The sequence below is a fragment of the Carassius gibelio genome, chromosome A7 (assembly GCF_023724105.1).
Source record: "Carassius gibelio isolate Cgi1373 ecotype wild population from Czech Republic chromosome A7, carGib1.2-hapl.c, whole genome shotgun sequence".
Classification (NCBI taxonomy): Eukaryota; Metazoa; Chordata; class Actinopteri; order Cypriniformes; family Cyprinidae; genus Carassius; species Carassius gibelio.
The window spans coordinates 27,188,990-27,209,003 of NC_068377.1; the positions used below are offsets into that span (position 1 = coordinate 27,188,990).

Genomic DNA, 20,014 nt, shown 5'->3' on the forward strand with positions numbered 1-20,014 from the left:
GACTTTTTCTGATTAAATCACAGTATTTATTAGTGCTCTTATTCATGGTTACTGTTTGTGAGAAAATAACACTCTTCTGTACCAAGCACAATTTGTTGGATGGTTTCTTACTCTTTCTGCTGATTTATGCTTGTTTCAGGTGTCAATCTGTGTCCACACCTCGAATTCTTACCACTGGAAAAGAGTCATGTTCCTCTCACCTCAGTGGCAGTGAAGACGCCAGTCAGCAGGGAAGGTACGCTAAAGCTGACGCTAAACTCTGGACCCAAAAGAACTGGAGCTGTAAGACAGCCAGCTTGAGGAGTGGCGCTTCGCTCTCCACTGACTTTGAATGCCAAAGCAGGCTCATCAAATCTCAGAGCATTAGCTGTCTGGACAAGAGGCTCAACAACCAGAACCCACCAAGTGGCAATAACCAGGACCAGAAGGAGAACCAGCCTCAACAGGCCGCCACTGTGGGGGATGGATTGAATCCTGGACCCCTCTACTGGAGTACTCTTTCGGTAGGACCTACAACCAAGCACAAGCGCACACTTTCACTCAGTCATACAGGGACCTGCATCTCATCCGTCACCATACGCAAAAAGATCTCGGAATGGGAGGGTCGAAAGGCGGCTCTGCCTAGAATGAGCCTCTGCCTGGAGAAGAGGCCCGGAGGTGGGAGCGAGGGTTGCCCAAGCCTGCTGTCCTCACCCTGCAGTGAGAAAACCTTTGACTTTAAGGGTGTGAGGAGGATGAGCACAGCATTTTCCGAGTGCTCCTACCCTGAGATTGAGGAAGATGAGCAGGTATCGGATCGAGAAGCTCCTGTAAGGTTTCAGAAGAGGCCTTCAAAGACAGAGTCCTCAGGGATTTTCCTCCGCACGCTCTCGGCACGCAAGGACACCTCAGCTGTGCTCAGCCGCATTCAAAAAATTGAACAGGCCTTGAAGGAAAGTCCCTCTTCGTCTCCTCCGCAGTATCTTAGTAATAGCTACAGCCTTGACAAGTCCAGACAGAAGTCTTTCATTATAAGTGGAACAGAGGACTTGGACAGCACTTGTGGCAGCAAGCGGAGCAGCATCTGTTCTGTGGCCACCGAACCCGAAGCTTCTCCAGGGTCTGAAAGACTCTCTAAGCTCAAGCAGAGGTTCAGCATCAGCTCTACCAGGTCAGAGAGCCCAGAACTCCCTTCTGCACAGGTCTCTTCTGGAATCACAGTGAACCCTTTGCCCAAACCCAAACGAACATTTGAGTATGATGCCAACCGCAACCACAGAGGCTTGTTGCCTGGTAATGGACTACCTCCCACCACTGAATCTCCACCTCCACTTCCTTCCACCCCAGCACCTGCTATAATGAGAAATTCAAAGAGAGATGAAGGCTTGCCTAAGAAGACTCAAGATAGGTGAGAAACATGATTATCTTCCATATTTTTTGAATGTCAGTAGTGGTTTGTGGCTTTTGGCTAATTAATTTAACCAAAACCACTTGGGGATTAGTACTTTACTTATGAGTACAGGGGTAATGGTGAAGGCTCATGATTTACTCACCATCATGTTGTTCCAAACTTGTATGGCATTCCTCTCTGGAGGGACAAAGTTTATCAGACTGTTGACATTGATTTTTTATTCCATACAATCCAAGCATACAGCTATCATAGTCTATCAAGATTTAAGGACAAAAAAGTATAATAAAAGTAGTCCATATGACTTGTGTTCTATAGTCCATGTCTTCACCCATATTAAATTGTTGTGATGAACAAACTGAAATGTAAGTTGTTTTTCAAAACTGAAAATCGCTGTTCTCACATCTAAAATGAAGTCACGCATATTCAAATATTCTTTATTAATCATTTTACATTTGTGTTTGCATTTACTGAGTTAGGTCCCTTTAAATAAATTCAAACTAAAGACTAGCCAGACAGATTTGTGGTGCACAAAAAAACAAAAACAAAAAAACATGTCAGCTGTGGAAAAAAAATACTGAGAAGCAATGAATTTGTGTACTTCCACTTATTCACTTGCCCCACAAAGAAGAGATCATTTGTTTTTTTTGGATAATGAAGTGTTTAAAACTCAGAAATGTTGAAAAGGATAAGGACCACAGGCCAAGCATTTGTTTTGTTGATATAGTCCTAGACTTTGAATTATTGACTTTTGTTTTTGACTACATAGTCTCTCACAGTGTATTGGCCTCTACAGATTCCTATGTTACAAATCAAGTAAGCAAAATGAAATTCCTGTCAGGCATTTTACAGCAAGAAAAGATCAACATGGAGATTCTCATTATCTCAGTGTTTAGTAATTTTACCATATTAGGTGAATTTTTTTGCTGTCAAATGTTTTGTTCTGTGTACGGCACACATAATCTTGTCGCCTTATTTTATCTTGACACTGATTCAAACTGTCATTTCTGAAACGGGCAATGCTTAATAATATTTATTTCTCCAAATGTATTTCAAAAATAGCATCAACTAGAACTCACTGTAGCAACAGTAACATAAAACACTTTTGAATATATTTTTAGAAACCCATCAGCATTCATTTAACAGGGTGAGATGGAAGAATACAGAAAATGAAATGTTTTGAAGGTTCAAAGACCTCATATACTTCATCTCTTCTTTTTAAGTTGATATAACACTGCTTCATAGTGTTGCTTTTTGGCTTTTTTGAGGGCTCTCTTGTTGTTTATAGCTCATATTCCTCATGGTCTTGTGAATGATCTTTGGCACATGGATTGTTTAGCCCAGTAACTAGGTACTGGGAGCTGCCAGGTTCTCATGATTGAGATCCTCATGTGCTGGAGCATTTCTACTGCTCTACATTTGAGCCCATGTTTGACATTCTTGTGGCTGGCCAAAGTCCACTGTTTAAAGACTATAGGCAAGCAAACAGATTGTGTCGTTAATTTGAGCTTTCAACATTCTGGTTAGCTTTTCAGCCATGTTATTGTGTGTATATTTTCATGCATTTACATTTTGTTTTTTGTACAAACCCCGATTCCAAAAAAGTTGGGACACTGTACAAATTGTGAGTAAAAAATGAATGGAATATTTTACAAATCTCATAAACTTATGTTTTATTCACAATAGAATATAGATAACATATATCAAATGTTGAAAGTGAGACATTTTGAAATGTCATGTCAAATATTGGCTCATTTTTGATTTCATGAGACCACATTCCAAAAAAGGACAGGTAGCAATAAGAGGCTGGAAAAGTTAAATGTACATATAGACGGTTTCATCGGGCGCACGCGCCTGGACCTAAGTTAACTTCCAGTCTGTGTTGTGTATATCGGTCTGGCTGCGTGCCATCTACAACGCAGTTAAAGCCAAGGTGATGAGTAGACTGAAGTTGGGCTCAGGTGGTTGTGCTTGCGGGATGTGTTTCCCATACATTTATTTATTTTTGGAGACTCGCCTCAATTTTAAAACTGATCAATTTTCAAAAAGGCTTCGTCAAATAAACATGAGTAACGTAACGTTACGTAACGTACTGCACGTTTAATAATAATAATTCCTTACATTTATGTTTAATTATCAAAACGAGGCACGGGTGTTTTTATATCGCTGTATTTCTGAAAGAAGACTTGCATGTTATATGCCTGATAAAGCAGCGTGTGAGCGTACCAGCTCTGCTTTGTTTACAGCTGTTACTGGGGAAACCTCTATTTCTCGCGCTTTATGTCTATGCTTTAAAACATCTCCTGTTGGCAAATAATGAATTAGCATTTTCATTAAGTCCGCCTGATCCACACAGAAAACACATTTTGTTTGTTATCAAAAAAATATCTACTCTAGAGGGACTTGGCTGTTGTTATTGATTCTATTTGGAGTCTACCGGAAGTTAAGTTAGGTCCACAAAAGCGCTCACGCGCATTAACATTTGTTTATGTTGATGCCGTTGAAACCGTCTATAAGGAACAGCAGGAGGACCAATTTGCCACTTATTAGGTCAATTGGTGACATGATTGGGTATAAAAAGAGCCTCTCAGAGTGGCAGTGTCTCTCAGAAGTCAAGATGGACAGAGGATCACCAATTCCCCCAATGCTGCGGTGAAAGATAGTGGAGCAATATCACAAAGGAGTTTCTCAGAGAAAAATTGCAAATAGTTTGAAGTTCTCCTCATCTACGGTGCATAATATCAGATTCAGAGAATCTGGAACAATCTCTGTGCCTAAGAGTCAAGGCCGGAAAACCATACTGGATGCCCATGATTTTCGGGCCCTTAGACGGCACTGCATCACATACAGGAATGCTACTGTAATGGAAATCACAGCATGGGTTCAGGAATACTTCCAGAAAATATTGTCGGTGAACACAATCCACCGTGCCATTTGCAATTGCCGGCTAAAACTCTATAGGTCAAAAAAGAAGCCATATTTAAACATGATCCAGAAGTGCAGGCGTTTTCTCTGGACCAAGGCTCATTTAAAATGGATGTGGCAAAGTGGAAAACAGTTATGTGGTCAGACGAATCAAAATTTGAGGTTCTTTTTGGAAAACTAGGAGGCCATGTCATCCGGACTAAAGAGGACAAGGACAACCCAAGTTGTTATCAGTGCTCAGTTCAGAAGTCTGCATCTCTGATGGTATGGGGTTGCATGAGTGCGTGTGGCATGGGCAGCTTACACATCTGGAAAGGCACCATCAATGCTGAAAGGTATATCCAAGTTCTAGAACAACATATGCTCCCATCCAGACGTCGTCTCTTTCAGGGAAGACCTTGCTTTTTCCAACATGACAATGCCAGACCACATACTGCATCCATTACAACATCACTGCTGCGTAGGAGGAGGATCCGGGTACTGAAATAGCCAGCCTGCAGTCCAGATCTTTCACCTATAGAAAACATTTGGTGCATCATAAAGAGGAAGATACGACAAAGAAGACCTAAGACAGCTGAGCAACTAGAAGCCTGTATTAGACAAGACATTCTTTTTCCTAAACTTGAGCAACTTGTCTCCTCAGTCCCCAGACATTTGGAGACCGTTATAAAAAGAAGAGGGGATGCCACACAGTGGTAAACATGGCCTTGTCTCAACTTTTTTGAGATGTGTTGATGCCATGAAATTTAAAATCAGCTTATTTTTCCTCTTAAAATTATACATTTTCTCAGTTTAAACATTTGATGTCATCTATGTTGTATTCTGAATAAAATATTGAAATTTGAAACTTCCACATCAATGCATTCTGTTTTTATTCACAACTTGTACACTGTCCCAACTCTTATTGCTCATTGTTTTTAATTAGAAGAACTGTTGAGGAAATTAAACACATTTAAGATCCTCATAAATGAAAGATGCTTTCATGTTCTCAGGTTGTCTGAACTGATTGTGATCATCCAACTGAAAGATGAGCCATACCAACAGAAATACTCTTCACTTGTTCAGCAGTCATGTCTAAAGCTGTGGTTTTTCTTCATCTCTGTTTGTTTCTAGAGAGTCGTGTGAGTCAGAAGATGCTGTCAGCCTGCCTTCCTCATACCCTTCCTCACTCACAGAGAATGGCACAGAGAGCCACAGTCGGCCCAGCTCCAAAAGCACACTCGAGGAGAACGCCTATGAGGACATATTTGGTAAGAACATACAACAGTTGGTGATAGATCCTGCTTGCATCCTTTTGATTTTAGACTAAACGGTAGCTGATGTATATTAAAATGCTTTGGGGATAAACCTGTTATTGTTAGAGATATTTATTTGGAAAACAGTTATGGTGCAAAAATATTAGAATATCATATTTACAGTTGGTATAGTAAAGAATCACCCTCCTTTAAAATAAGCACATTTTGTTGCATTGCATCCTGAAATGAAGACAGACACAGTTTTTGTTTTATCCAGCCATTGCTTGACATCATTCTGCTATGTAGTTCATCACCGCAGTAAGCAGGTAGAGGACGAGAACATATTACAGTGTCTGACATTGTACTTGCAAGTTCACACACCTCTTTAATGTTATATTTAGTGATCTTCGACTGGCGAAGTCAAACATCATTAGTGCCAACGTGAATAGCAATCTTCCTGAATTTATGTTTAGCATTAGCCAGCACTTTTAAATTTGCCAAGATGTCAGGTGCTGACACTGAGTGGGAAGAACCTGTTCAATGTTTTGATCTGAATGGAAGAGCTGTGTTTTGTCCCGTGACTATGCCGCCTCACAGTCACCTAGTTGCCCTGCTGCTCTGCAACTGGAACCAAACAATGTATGGGACTTGCTAAGCTAGTCGCAACCAAAGCCTCAAAACCACATAATATGTCTTGAAGAAATCCAATACTCACCATCCAAATAACAGCATTCCTGCAGTAAAGCATGGAGGTGGTCATATCATGTTATGAGGTGTTGCTCTGCAGCAGAGACTGGAGCACTTCAGGATAGAAGGAAAAATGGATGAGAAATTTTTTTTTTTTAATTCTTTAGGAAAATCTGCTGCCCTCTGCCAGAAAGTTGTTCATGGGAAGAAAGTCTTTCCAACATGACAATGGGCCAAAACACACAGCAAAACTGAGCACACAGTGGTTGAAGGAGAAAAAGCAAATGTCCTTGAATGGCCCAATCAGAGCCCAGACATAAATCCCACTGAAAATCTGTGGAATGACTTGAAGACTGAAGTCAACAAATGCTCACATCAAATTTCACTGAACCTGAGCAGTTCTACAAAGAGGAGTGGACATACATTGCAATGTCTAAATGTGCAAAGTTATTAGAGACATATTCCTACAAACTAAAGGCTGTAATTAAAGCAAAAGGTGGTTAAAAAAAAATACTGACACAAGTGGGTCATCCTTTTTCCAACTCAGTGATTCTGGTGTATATAATTATATATATATAGATTTTTTTTTTCTGATATGTTTGTGTTATATCTTTCACTTGTATGTTATATTGAGTAAAAACAGTTGGATAAAACAAAAACTGTGTCCGACTTCAGGTTGAAAAGCAATAAAATGTTATTATTTTAAAGGGGGGTGATACTTTTCTATACTCACTGTTGAATTACATTTTTAATAAAATATATTTTATATGTTTGTACATTTATTGATTTCAAATAAATGTATATAATTTTAACTACATGACATTTACAGATATTTTTTTCTTTTTATATTTTATTATTTAAAGTATTTAATTTATAACATTATATGCATCTATTTATATTTTATCTATTTAAAATGTTTCATTTTTATTGTTTGTCGATTGTGCACTCTTCACACAAGCCCTGGTTAAATCCTCTTTTTTGTCTACTGAAGGTGATGAAGCACTGGCATGTGGTGCTGGCTGATTTTAGGTGCTAAATTCCTTCGTGGCAGGAAATAGTCTGTGCACACTAACACTCAGACCCTGTGGGGCTTGACAGCGTTACAGTGTTCTAGCGTCTTGCCCTGTGGCCAGACTGTAAATCTCTGTTTTGTCAGTGCTGATGAGGCTTGGGCATCAGGTGCTGTTAAGTGGTCTGACTGAATAAGGGCCTAGTTGGCAAACAAGCAGGAGTTTGTGGTTTGGTAGACTTGAAGTTTATATGCCATTATATCAGTTCTACAGCCAAAAATAAAGCCTTTGCTACGTATTGTTCTTGAAATGATGATGGCCACTTGGTCCAGGCGGTGTATGAGTCTCTAGCAGTTGGGAAGTGGGTGACTTTTTTCCACTGACAAAGGTTCCATTCTTCTAGCGAACACCTCAAGTGTGGGATCAAGTATTGCGGTTGCACATTTTTGCGAATGCTGATTAGTTCCAGAGAAATATATGGCCTCTGTGTGCCTCTTTGCTCCAACCGCTGAGCTGGGGATTGGTGTAACATTCTGACAGAGGCATATAAGGGTGGTCTCCAGAAGCATCGGGCTGTGGTTTGCATATCAGATGGTCTGCTTCCTCAGGCTGTCAACAGGGTTTCAGCCCCAAAATGTCACCAACTGTTAAAAACGTAAACATTATTTATGGTACACATATATAAGGATTCAACATCCTCTCAGGTTAAACATTTGGGCATCATGTTGCTTTTAGGCACAAAGCTTTTCTGGTCTGGTGGCAGTGGTGAGGTGCCCCCCATATGCAATGCACATTAGTATAGTGATAAAGGATTGGCCAATTATCTCCAGATAGCTGGGTCATGTTACATTTACCATGAGATAAATGTAACATGAAGGGATATCTTCTGCTTGTTTACATGTCACAAGGCCATTCCTCATCTCACATGACCCCACGGTGCTCCTGGGAAGACCACAATCTGGACATAAAATTATTTTGTCTGCTGTGTTGCTTTTTATTGGTAGTGTACTGCTCACTTACACATCTAGCTCTGAAACATCCTTTCCTTTGAAATCCTTTCGTGTAAAAGGAAGGACAGTATGTGTTTTGGTTAGGGGTGCCCACACTCTCTCTCTCCTTTTGTCTGTTTGTTTTGTGGAGCTCCTGTAAGCAGAGAAGTTGATTAGTACCTTCCTGTACATGAGTGGTCAGGGAGGCATATCATTTCTCCAGCATGCTGTCATTACATTGCTTCATTTGGGAGCCTTACAGAGCACTATGTGCAATTGCTGGCCTGTCATTGTGCCTCTCAGGCTTAATGGCACTAGGGCAAATCTCAGCAGTACATCCCGTGAGGTCAGGCTGTTGTGTAGATGATTACTACGTTGTATGGTAGCCTTTTGCCTTCTTTTAAGCTTTTCACGAGAAGTTACACTGATTATTATTGCCAGGTTTACTTAGTGGCACTTTTGATACCCTTGTAATGTGCTGAAGTGTTAAATTGTAATAAAATGGGTGAACAAGGGCTAATATTTCATCTACAAGATGCAACATGAATTGAGCAGATATGATTGCTTTCTTTTGTAGTGCACCTGGAGCCGTATTACACAAATGTCCTATTTTAAGTCACAGGTTATAATCTGCCAAGATTCAATTTTCTTTCTGAAAACAGCATTCGGTATTTTAGGTTAGGATGTTTCTGTAAGATAACGCCTGTTGTGTATCTAGTGGAGGGAAACAGGGCAGAAAGATGTGTGATATGCCAGTCTCTTACAGTAATAAAACAACAGAAAAGTAGGACACTGTTTTTGTGTGGGTTGTGCACAACTGTTATTACATCATATTGAAACTGGCAGCATTCAACTGGTTGGTTTCATTACATTGCCTTGACAGCCAGGAATTGGTGACTTGGAAAGAATGATTTTAATTAGAGGATTATTTGATTATGTTGACCTGAGACAAAGTGGTGCAATAGCTACAGTAGATGTTATATGAGCACAGTTATATATATATATATATATATATATATATATATATATATATATATATATATATATATATATATATATATATATATATATATATATATGATCCATCATCAATTTGAATGGGGTCGGTAAGATTTTTTTAAAAGAAATTTATATTTCATTCCACAAGACAATTAAAGTAAATGTGAAAAATATTAAGCATCATAGCTGTTTTCTGTTGGAAAAAAATATATAAAAATATATATTATATTTATATGTGTATATATTACTTGTGTTTGTTTGTATACATATCTTAAATATTAGCATTACCAGAAGAAGTCATAGGAGACCAGCATTTGTTGATGCTTCATACATGCGTCCACATTAGAGTTAAAAACTTTTGCAGGCCCTATTCAGGTCATCTTGTTCTCGCTTTATGCAGACTATCAGTCTGCCAAAGTTTCTTAAAGGGGAAAGCACAACTTAATTTATATCCTCAAGTGTTTGGTGAACAAGTGATCCACCCTTTTACATGAGAAAACATGTTTGCAAAAATAAGATTCATCTAAAACATGTTTTAACAAAGAGGCCGTCTTCAAACCGTTTATAATGTTTTATTTATTTGTAATTTTTTGGTGGAGTCTTGTGCAGAGTCAGACTAAAGTTCTGCACTGTCTACATTCTCTTATTTTGACTCATCACTGGCCCTTATTTCTGGAGACAGTGTGCTGTCCAAAGGCTTATGTCCAACAGAAACGGTTTTTGGAGACGATGCACTTGAGTTTCAAGCACGCCAGCAGTAAACCTCCATGAATAATCCTTTCCCAGCACTCAATAGCTGCCCCGCTATGTGCCTCCGGCTCCTTTTTCTTTCATTATCATCTTCCACTGGTTTCCATGAACTCTGCCCACCTTTTCCCTATCAGTTTTTCTCTCTCCCACTCACTCCTTAAGAAGACATGTTACCTTGCTACCTTTTAAGTCGGCTCCTGGGCAGCGGGTGTTTAGTTTTAGTCTGAGTTGTTCTCTTCTCTTCTGCAAACAGAGAAAGAGAATCCATATGAGGATGTAGATCCAGTGAGGAGATGTCTGGCCAGAAATTCCCGTCTGTTACCCGAAAGGTCCCGGGACTCACTCAACAGGATGTGGACCTCCCAGGACAGGAAGTCCATTACACCTCCCCAGGTAGTCTCCTTTGCTGTGTCAGATAGAGATGATAGCACCTGCTTTTCAATTATTTTTATTTAAATCAATGCTTTATATACATGAATCAATCCACCATATGTTTTGTACATTTAGTAAAGTGTACAACGTATTGTGGTGTATTTTTATGCACTTTCAAATTTTGATTTATTATACATGTCTGCACCTTTTCATGATGCTAAAAGATTGATTTCTTATCAACTTCCCTCTCACCAGCTGCCCTCTAAATCGAGTAGTCAGTCTCTGCGGCTGCCAGGTCCTGCTGACAGGAAGAGCCAGCGCACATCCCGCCTGTCTAAGAGGCACAGCCATGATGACCTGCTGCTTCTACCCCAGCTGGGCGTGCCTTCCTCCTCCTGTGGCCTACTAGATGACAGCCTGAACCCTTCCACCGGGACATTGGCGTCCCACAGGCAGAAACGAGTCCCCAAGGTAATCTATAAGGCTAGAATGAAGTGAAGTGACCCTGTGGTGGTTGAACATGTCTGCCTAACTTTTCTTGTAAATCTGGGATTCCTAAACCTTTTGTTAAGAGAACTATTTTGATCGAAAATATTTTCTTGAATTAAGTCAGAGATTTTTAGTGAATAGTTATGAGGGTTATGGTAACGGTGTAATGGTTACGTGACATATAACAGTGCTTGACACTAAGAATTTTTTTTACTGGCCAGTCAGGCCAGCGGTTCATATTTTTACTTGTACTGCCGACATTTCCACTGTTACCGCCACAAAATAGTTATTGTCTAAAATTATTATTGTTTTCAACCAGTGTTATTTTGTAATCTAATAAATAAGCTTATAACAAAAACATTCTTAGGAAATATTACAGAAAAGACTACTAACCTAACAAATACAAAGTTCAAACATTATTAAATTGAAGAGTCAGTGATAAATGAAGAACAAATAAACAAATTGCAAGCAATAGTACAAATAAGTACAATAAAACAATTATACAAATGAAACAATGCTTTGTTTTTCTGGTTTGTATGGGTTCAGGTACAGAAATGGAATAATTCAATTGTTCAACATTGTCTTCACTGTATACATTTAAATATAAATTAATCCTCGTTAAAGCTACAAAAGTTATTCAGTGATGAACAGTGAAGGATTTTCTCTTTGTCTTTTGTTGTTTGATTAACATTAATGACGCAGACAGCATCAGCTTCATTATGCTCAGTTTAAGACCAAAGTCACAGATCCAATAAAATCTTTCACACTGGCTCATTGTGATCCATGATAATTGCTTTTAAATCAGTGGGCACTGCACTGTTGTAATACGACACAACATTACCAACATTAAAAGTTAACAGTTGACTCTTCAGAAGTAGGTGTAGCACACCATTCTGCCTTCCTGCTACTTTTTCCTCTGCTCCAGAATGTTTTTGATGGGAAAACACCTTCAACCACACACAATTTTAATGCCTATGTTCAGATGCTTCAGGTTTTAAAGAGAAAAACATGGAATCTATCGCTCAAGTTTACATAACCGCTCTCAAGGATGGAAAAAGGAGCCTTGTAGGGCTGAAAGATTTAGTTTCACTGCTTTTCCATTTCCAGACCCTTTACAAGTTACTATAGAGCGGTCCCAGTGGCTTTTAGGAACTCACTGATAGATAAAATCATTAACTTTCCCATATGGACTACAGCAGTCCCTTAAAATATGATTTGCAAAACTTAATAACATTCCTGGCTGAATGTGTACATAAGGGGCAGTTTGAAAGTAATTTTCAATTGGTCGTAACACATCTTTTTCCCTATCAGGTGGTGCAAAGAATAAACTCTATCTACTGTACAAAAAGAGGAAAGAAGAGGCTAAAGAATCTTTCGCTTTCAAACATAGAAACTGCGTCTAGAGGTATAGAGTTTAACCTTGATGTAATCTCTCAGAATGTACCCCAGTTGTTCACGCTCAGACCAAAAAATTTTGTCAGTTGACCTTTTGACATTAAACAACCCCTGTTCTCTTGTTTGTAGATGACAACAGCGAGAGTGAAAGTGACTCTGATGACAGATTTAAAGGTGAGGGATCGCAGTGTTATGCAGACGCAGTGTTATGTATAACCTCCTATTGTTTTTATTAATAATTTGAATGTAATATTACTGTATTTAGTAATATTTAGAATTAGCTTACATTTGTATTTTTATTAGTTTGTTTCTACAGTATATGTTGCCTGTAATATTGTGTAGATTTTTATTTGTATTCTTTTTTTAAAACGCAGCCCACACTCAGAGGTTACTGAAGCTGCAGTCTATGCTGCGACGTGCACCCAGTTACAGGACTCTGGAGCTGCAGCTGATTGAGTGGCAGGAAAGGGAGCTCTTTGAGTACTTCGTGGTGGTCTCACTGAAGAAAAAGCCCACCAAAAACTCTTATACTCCAGAAGTTACTTACCAGTTTCCTAAGGTGAATATTCTCTGTAAAAAGGAGAGATACTGTTTATGTTTTATAGTTAAGATGCTACTCAGTGGGAAATACATTGATGTTTAGTAACCCTTTATCTGTCTTTTTAGGGTCAGTTCTTACAGAGTTGCTATCAAACAGTTTCCCGATTAAGTCTTGATATATGATGAATAATATAAATATGATATGAATAATCCTGCTTTCTGAATGTCATACATATTGAGTGGGTTTTTTATTTTATTCAGATGGTAGAATGCAGTTGTTTGGATATTTGATAACAGATTTGTTTACTTCTGTTCAGAAGTTTGGGGTCAATAAGAAAAAGATTAATACTTTTATCCTTTACTACTTTTATCAAAGAATCCAGAAAAAAATATATGTATAACGGTTTTCAGTAGAATATTAAGCAGCTCTGTTTTCAACATTGGTAATAATAAATGTTTCTTGAGCACCAAATCAGCATATTAGAATGATTTCTGAAGGATCATGTGACAAGGCTGGAGGAATGGCTGCTGGAAAAAAAGGTCACAGAAATAAATTTGATTTTAAAATATATTGAAATATAAAGCTTTTTTTTGTAAATAAAACAAATATTTAAATAATTGCAGCCTTAGTAAGCATAAAATAATTTTTTTCTTAAAAAAAAAAAGATCGTTTGGTGGGAAAATATTCTGTACATACTTGACAGTGATGAAGGTGTGAAAGGACACTATAATGAGGCTGTGCAAATATATTAGATAGATTCCTTACCAGGTCTTTTCATCTGAACCTCACAGTTAGAGAGACTCACCAAGCAGATGAGGGAAGCTGAACAGAGACTCAAGGCTATCCCACAATTCTGCTTTCCAGATGCCAAAGACTGGAGCCCTGTGTCTGAATACACCAGGTATTACTGTTTTTCTGTGGATGCACGGAGTTACAAATTATGGCTTTTACTGATAAGCCAATAATTATTTTAACGTTACGGCCAATATTTAAAATCTTTACAGTTGTGTCTAAAATGAAAGTAAAACACACTAAAAAAAAAAATCTACTCAGTCAAGTTGGTCATCACAGCATCATAAAGTGCAGTATAATGTATGCAGTATGCTATAATTATGCTCTTGATATTAAAATTAAACTGTCAAGATAAAAACATACCTATAATAGTGATGGAAAAGAGGAAAAGGCACCTCTATAATAGGGCTTTGGAAGAGCAGTGCTTTTAAAGCTTTACGTCTTTGCTTCAATCTGCCGCCTTTTAAAATAGCACTGTATGATGACAGGTCATCTAAAAATAGGCAGAAATGAGTGTCCACTAAATATCCAATATCATCTGATATATCCAATATTAACTGATATTGATTAAAAAAAAATAATGTAATGCAATGATGGTTCCGAAATATCTGCATTACCAGCACATTTAAAGTACAAAAATAGCACATGTGGCATTAGTCACATTTAGCTGGAAAAAAGGCTACCTTCAAGAGCAGTGACAGAGTTTGTTGAAATTGTAATTCCATCAAGACAATTACAACCAGTAGTTTGGGTCAGAGGAAAAATACTATCACACAATCAGTTCATCAACTGAACTAAAAAATGACCATTTCAATTTAAACCTCCTCAAGTATTCACGACTAAATATTCCAGCTGCCTGATAGAGTCTTCTTACCACAGTGAGTGATACGCCTTAAAAGCAAAGTAATCGGTCTCAAGAGCATTTCCTCTCAAGTGGTTTTAAACAGGGTTTCTGCTCATCACCTGATCTACATGGGGTTTGGGGACTAATGATGGCTGTCTTTGTTTTACTGCAGCGAGACCTTCTCTTTCATGCTCACCGGAGAAGATGGCAGTAGACGCTTTGGGTATTGTAGAAGGCTTCTGGTGAGTCTCTTTCTCACATTACTGATGCTTTTCTTGCTCCCTTTGTTTTTGTTAGTACAACCATAAGTGTATTGTACATTGCATCACACATTGTAATTAAAGTGCAAGCAAATGGATAGAGGTTTAGGTCAGTCACTTGAGTAAGTGTTTGGTTTACTCTCTTTTTTGTGCTCCGAGAGTAACAGATTCTCATTAATGTGTCTCGTCTGCTTTAATGAGAGTTCCTCAGGAAATGCAAACCATCAAAATATGTCACTGTATGTAAGATTTGGTCACATATTTGTTCTTTGAGTTTTGTGGTGATTATTGTTTTCAGATGTTGTGGTGAGTTGCATTTTATCTGTGAATGTGCAGTTAGGAACGTGCTGCCTTTTCCGTACATTGTTGTTATTAGTTATACATTACTGTATATGTTTTGCATTAAAGTGCATGGTAATGGTAATCTGTGGTTTAAGAATGACATTTTAAAGTGTTTTAAACATCCAAACATTTGTTCTGGAAACAAAAGAAGAGAAATGTGTCATTGATATGTTTATTAATATTTGTCAAAATGACTGCTGTTGCTTTTTTTAGAACTTTCCTTTTATAGATGTGACCTTATGTTGTTCAGTTTTTGATTGAGAGTGATTCATTATTGGCTTGTGGGATTTCTTTAGCTTCTATTCTGTCTCAGCTCATCTTTTTGAGCGTCTGAATCAATGGCCCAGTGGAGAGAAGTGTTGACTGCGTTCCCTGCAGGGTTGAAATCCAGGGGCTGGCATGAGGGCAGCATTCCTGAGGATTTGAACCCAGCTCCACATGCTTGAATTAATCATCCATTTGTAAAAAGTCAGCAGAGGAGAATTGCATTCCTAATATGGACAAGAGGAATGGGGATTCTTTGTGTTTGTGTGCTTTGAGAGACACTAACCTGGTTGGATTTCTAGAAAATAGCCAGACTTTCGATTGTTTAGTGAACTGCATGTGACAACTCATTCATTTTGAGGAACTGCACCTGTGTTGTGTTTACACTAGAAGTTCTGTATCCATTTTTAAAACTTACATCCATTTTAGACTAACACCATGCACTATTTCATGTGTTTAACTTAAGGTTATGAATTGAATTCTAAATACAAATATGGCATAGGAGGAAAACATTTAAAGCCAGGGGAGTGATCCTTTTAATGGTCCTATCCCCATGTTTTAACAGCAGTAAAACAGTCACTATTGCTCATGCAAATTGTTGATATTTGTCAGTAGGGTCAATAATAAGAAATAATTCTTGAGTACCAAATCAGTACGTTAGAATGATTTCCGAAGGAACATGTGACACTGAAGACTGGAGTAGTTGATGCCATTTTGGCTCACAGTAATAAAATATATTTTAAAATGTATTAAAATAATACAAAAACATATTTTAAAATGTAATCATTTTTCACAATAATACTTTGTTTGCTGTATTTGATAAATGCAGTGCTGGTGAGCATAAGACATTTCAAAAATCTTACAGGCCCCAAACGTTTTAATTGTCTGCTAGTTAATAAAATACATAAAATAATCTCATAAACTAGAAACCACAATATCATTGAGACTCTCATCCACTCAGAATACCCTAGCACCTGCATAGCAACACATTAAAAAACATTCAGAATTTAGCAACAATATAGAAATCCACTGGCAACTATCCACAGCACCCTAGCAATATGCAAGCAACACCAAGATCTGGTTTTGTCTCGATTTTACCACATACACATGTGATTTAGGACCTTATACGTTTTACAGAAATCAGGTGTTGCATAACCTCAAGTAACTTCATGTGTGTGATTTTAAATGCTTGTGTAATCTTTTCCCCGCACCTGCAGCCGAGTGGGAAAGGGCCTCGTCTTCCTGAAGTGTATTGTGTCATCAGTCGACTGGGCTGCTTCAACCTATTTTCCAAGGTGAGCTCAGGCTTGCTCACACACACACACACACACACACACACACACACACACACACACACACACACACACACACACACACACACACACTGTCTCTGGCTGTCAGACATGGGCACAGCTGGATCAAGGCATGTGTTGGCATTGAGGAACATCCAGCTTACATCTGTGTTTCTCTCTGGCCTATTAAACCACTGTTATTTCTTTCACTTCCACCTTTCACTCATGGGAAAGTGAGGAAGAAGTATAGAAACATGCTTGATCCAGCCTTGGTTATCGTAATACTCTATGGAAATCTAATCTGCATGTTTTTATCAATCTTGAAAAAAACTATCTAATGTAGTTAATGAAAACCATGACTTGCTAGTGACAGATTAGAATTCCAGAGACTTCCACACACCTATCTGAAAGGAAAAAAGAAAGAGACCACATGAAATTGATCGCTGTTCTGCAGTGTATAAATCCAGTAAAAGTACAACAATCTACTGTACATGTGAATGCCTTTTAACACAGTGTTTTTCTCTGTCAACTAATTCAGCATTCATTTATTACAGATCCTTGATGAAGTGGAGAGGAGGAGAGGGATTTCAGCTGCTCTGGTGTATCCTTTCATGAGGAGTGTGATGGAATCTCCTTTCCCAGCACCAGGCAAAACCATAAAAGTCAAAACCTTCCTGCCTGGAGCAGGAAATGAGGTTAGATCCTTTCCTTATATAAATTAGATTACTATCTATCTATCTATCTATATATCCATCTATCCATCCATCCATCCATCCATCTATATCTATCTATCATTGAATGTTAATTTTCTTTCCAAAGAAAAGTTGGGTAACACTGTAGAATAGGGAACTCATATTCACTATTAATAAACTCAAATTTTTGCTGCTAATTTGCTGCTTATTAATTGTTATGTAGTTGTCAAGTTTGGATGTGGGGTGGATTAGGGGATCAAAATTATGCTCATCCAGAATAGATGAATTGCATCATCTCTTCTCAGGTCTTCTGGATACAGACTGGAGCTTGTATAAATCATAGTTACAAAAAATAGAAATAAATATAGACATAATTAGCATAGCTGCTGTTCCAACCAATGATCAGATGAGCATTTGATCAGATACAACTGCACTCACAAATTATGAGGTGCATTATTTGAATGCTTGGCCAAAGAGATGTGTTTTCAATCTAGATTTAAACAGAGAGAGTGTGTCTGAACCCCAAACATTATCAGGAAGACTATTCCAGAGTTTGCTATCCTAGGTACCACCAAAGGTCCAACGTTTTGTGACCTTAGGGAGCGTGATAATATTCCACAATATATGCTGGAAATATTTTAATAATTATACAGGAAGTTCAGGAAAATTCATAAATGTTTGCTGGAGAATGATGCCATATACAACAAAACATACTTCATTAATAAATGTCTCTGGTTCTATTGTGCAAAATGTAATAACTTTCTTTGCCTATGAAATGGCTTTTTTTTATGCTGCATGCATGGGGGGAAATAGTAATAAAATAGTCAATAGTAATATTTTCAATTTCCATCTTAACAACATTCATATTGCTGCTTGGATTAATGTACAGTGTTTTGTTTTCCTCAGGTTATTGAGTTACGAAGGCCCATGGACTCCAGACTAGAGCATGTGGACTTTGAAAGTCTGTTCAACTGCCTGAGTGTCCGACAGGTGGTACGTGTTTTTGCCTCGCTGTTGCTGGAACGAAGAGTCATCTTTGTGGCTGACAAGCTGAGGTGAGACACCCTTGTGTGTTAGCTTGAGTGTCTGCATTATCATGCATCTGCACCCTTTGAGATGATGAATATAAACTGTCAAATGCAGGCAGCATATCATCTCATGTAACGCACTCTTCATTCCCATGAGAAAGTTTTTGCTTTTTCAGACCAAACATGGTCAAGCAGTCCTCCCAGTCCTCCTCTAAGACAAGCTGACCAGTGTGACAACAGCAGTCTGAGTGTGGCCTAACAGCAGATGTTCTCAATAACCCCTTTCTTCACTGATGTGCAGTGTCACTTTCAGTTTTCCATCTACTCATTCAGAGCCCGTATAACAACATCTGCTACAAATGAAAGATTTTTATCTTTTTGGGTCATGGTTTTTCTCCTCATGTTGGTTGTAGTAGTCTTTGTTTTTCAGGTCTGTTCCTTTCCCAGATTCTCAAGTCAGAAGCTCAAAAGTTTTGGAAAACACCATTCCTTATTTGTCAGTGACCATTGGGACTCTGAATGGAATACCAAACATAGTATTGGTCCGAATGTTCCAGCTTATACGTCTTGTCATATTTGGGCAGAAAATAGCTGAGTTTTATTTATCAGTGTTCAACCAGTGCATTTGTTAAATTGCAGCTTTCTACAGCGGTTTTGTTTAAAGGGTGACCCAACGGCTGCTCCATGCAGGCTACTGCTAAATTCATCAGAGGAGGCATTTTTGACCCCACACTTTAACACTGGGCTAAACTCCCAGGAGTCCCCGCTGGTCTAAATGCAGAAGTGGGTCAGGGCTGAGACAGGGCTCTGGTGCTGTTAGAGACGTTATGGTCCCTGGAGGTTTCAGCACCCCGCTCCGAGCCTTCGGCTTGGTCACGGAAGCCTGTGGCCGGGCATGGGGGGTCATTAGGGAGTAGGTTATTTGTGAAAGCTTAATCTCCACAAATCATCAGCCAGTTCAAACAAACAGCAGGGGGGTATGTGGGGTGGGCAGTTACTGTGAAGGAAGGAATGCACTTCCTGTGTGAGTGACTGCGCGTTTTTCTCCTCTAATCGGTGGCCATATTGTAAAAGGGTGACAGTTGTTGCTTAAAAAGTTACAAATGTACGTACACTTTAAAAGTTTGATTTCAGACAGATTAAAACAATACGTTGTCTTTTTTAAAAGTCATGTCCACGCTTTAGTCCGACCGAAATACCAGTCTGGTATTTGTGAACTAAAGTCTAACAAAAAAATTAGTGATGCTCTGATAATTCATGCCCAATTTCGTTTACAAGCAAATGGGCTGATACCAATTGCTATTTTTTTCTCTTTAAGCAAGAGATGTATGAGAGAGTGCATTAAAAAATACATTATTTGCTCTATTACATGCCAAGATTTAAAGCAAAAACTGGATGTTCTTCAGCTTTGTGAAAATAATGCTACATAAAACACTAGACAGGCTAAATGAAAATGTAAATTTACTCTCTGACAGTAGGTGGCGCTTATAAAACTGTAGCATCACAGGTTCCCCTTTAACTAGGCATTATATTGAAGGAGGATTAAAAGAAAGTGCCATCACAACTTTTCTGAAGGCAGTCAGTGCCATTAGAATTAGTTTCATATAAAGCCCCACCCCCAATCAGTATTCAGAATTTTTTTTTTATTTACTGGTGGAAATAGGGGTTCTTCAAGTCAAAAAGGTTGAGAACCAGTGCGTTAATCAGACAACATTTGGTCT

General features: G+C 38.4%; 1 protein-coding gene across 5 annotated transcripts in view; it reads left to right on the plus strand.

Moving 5' to 3' along the window:
- Positions 1-20,014, plus strand: part of LOC128017026 (DENN domain-containing protein 2B-like) — a 47,295-nt gene that overhangs the window by 18,986 nt on the left and 8,295 nt on the right. For all 5 annotated transcript variants that reach the window (XM_052602078.1, XM_052602080.1, XM_052602079.1 and 2 more), the window contains exons 3-14: positions 140-1,387; positions 5,426-5,562; positions 10,236-10,375; positions 10,610-10,825; positions 12,155-12,248; positions 12,368-12,412; positions 12,613-12,797; positions 13,571-13,680; positions 14,588-14,657; positions 16,499-16,576; positions 17,128-17,268; positions 18,172-18,320. In XM_052602078.1, the coding sequence (XP_052458038.1) occupies positions 140-1,387; positions 5,426-5,562; positions 10,236-10,375; positions 10,610-10,825; positions 12,155-12,248; positions 12,368-12,412; positions 12,613-12,797; positions 13,571-13,680; positions 14,588-14,657; positions 16,499-16,576; positions 17,128-17,268; positions 18,172-18,320 (2,613 nt within the window). The remainder of the gene's footprint in view (positions 1-139; positions 1,388-5,425; positions 5,563-10,235; positions 10,376-10,609; positions 10,826-12,154; positions 12,249-12,367; positions 12,413-12,612; positions 12,798-13,570; positions 13,681-14,587; positions 14,658-16,498; positions 16,577-17,127; positions 17,269-18,171; positions 18,321-20,014) is intronic.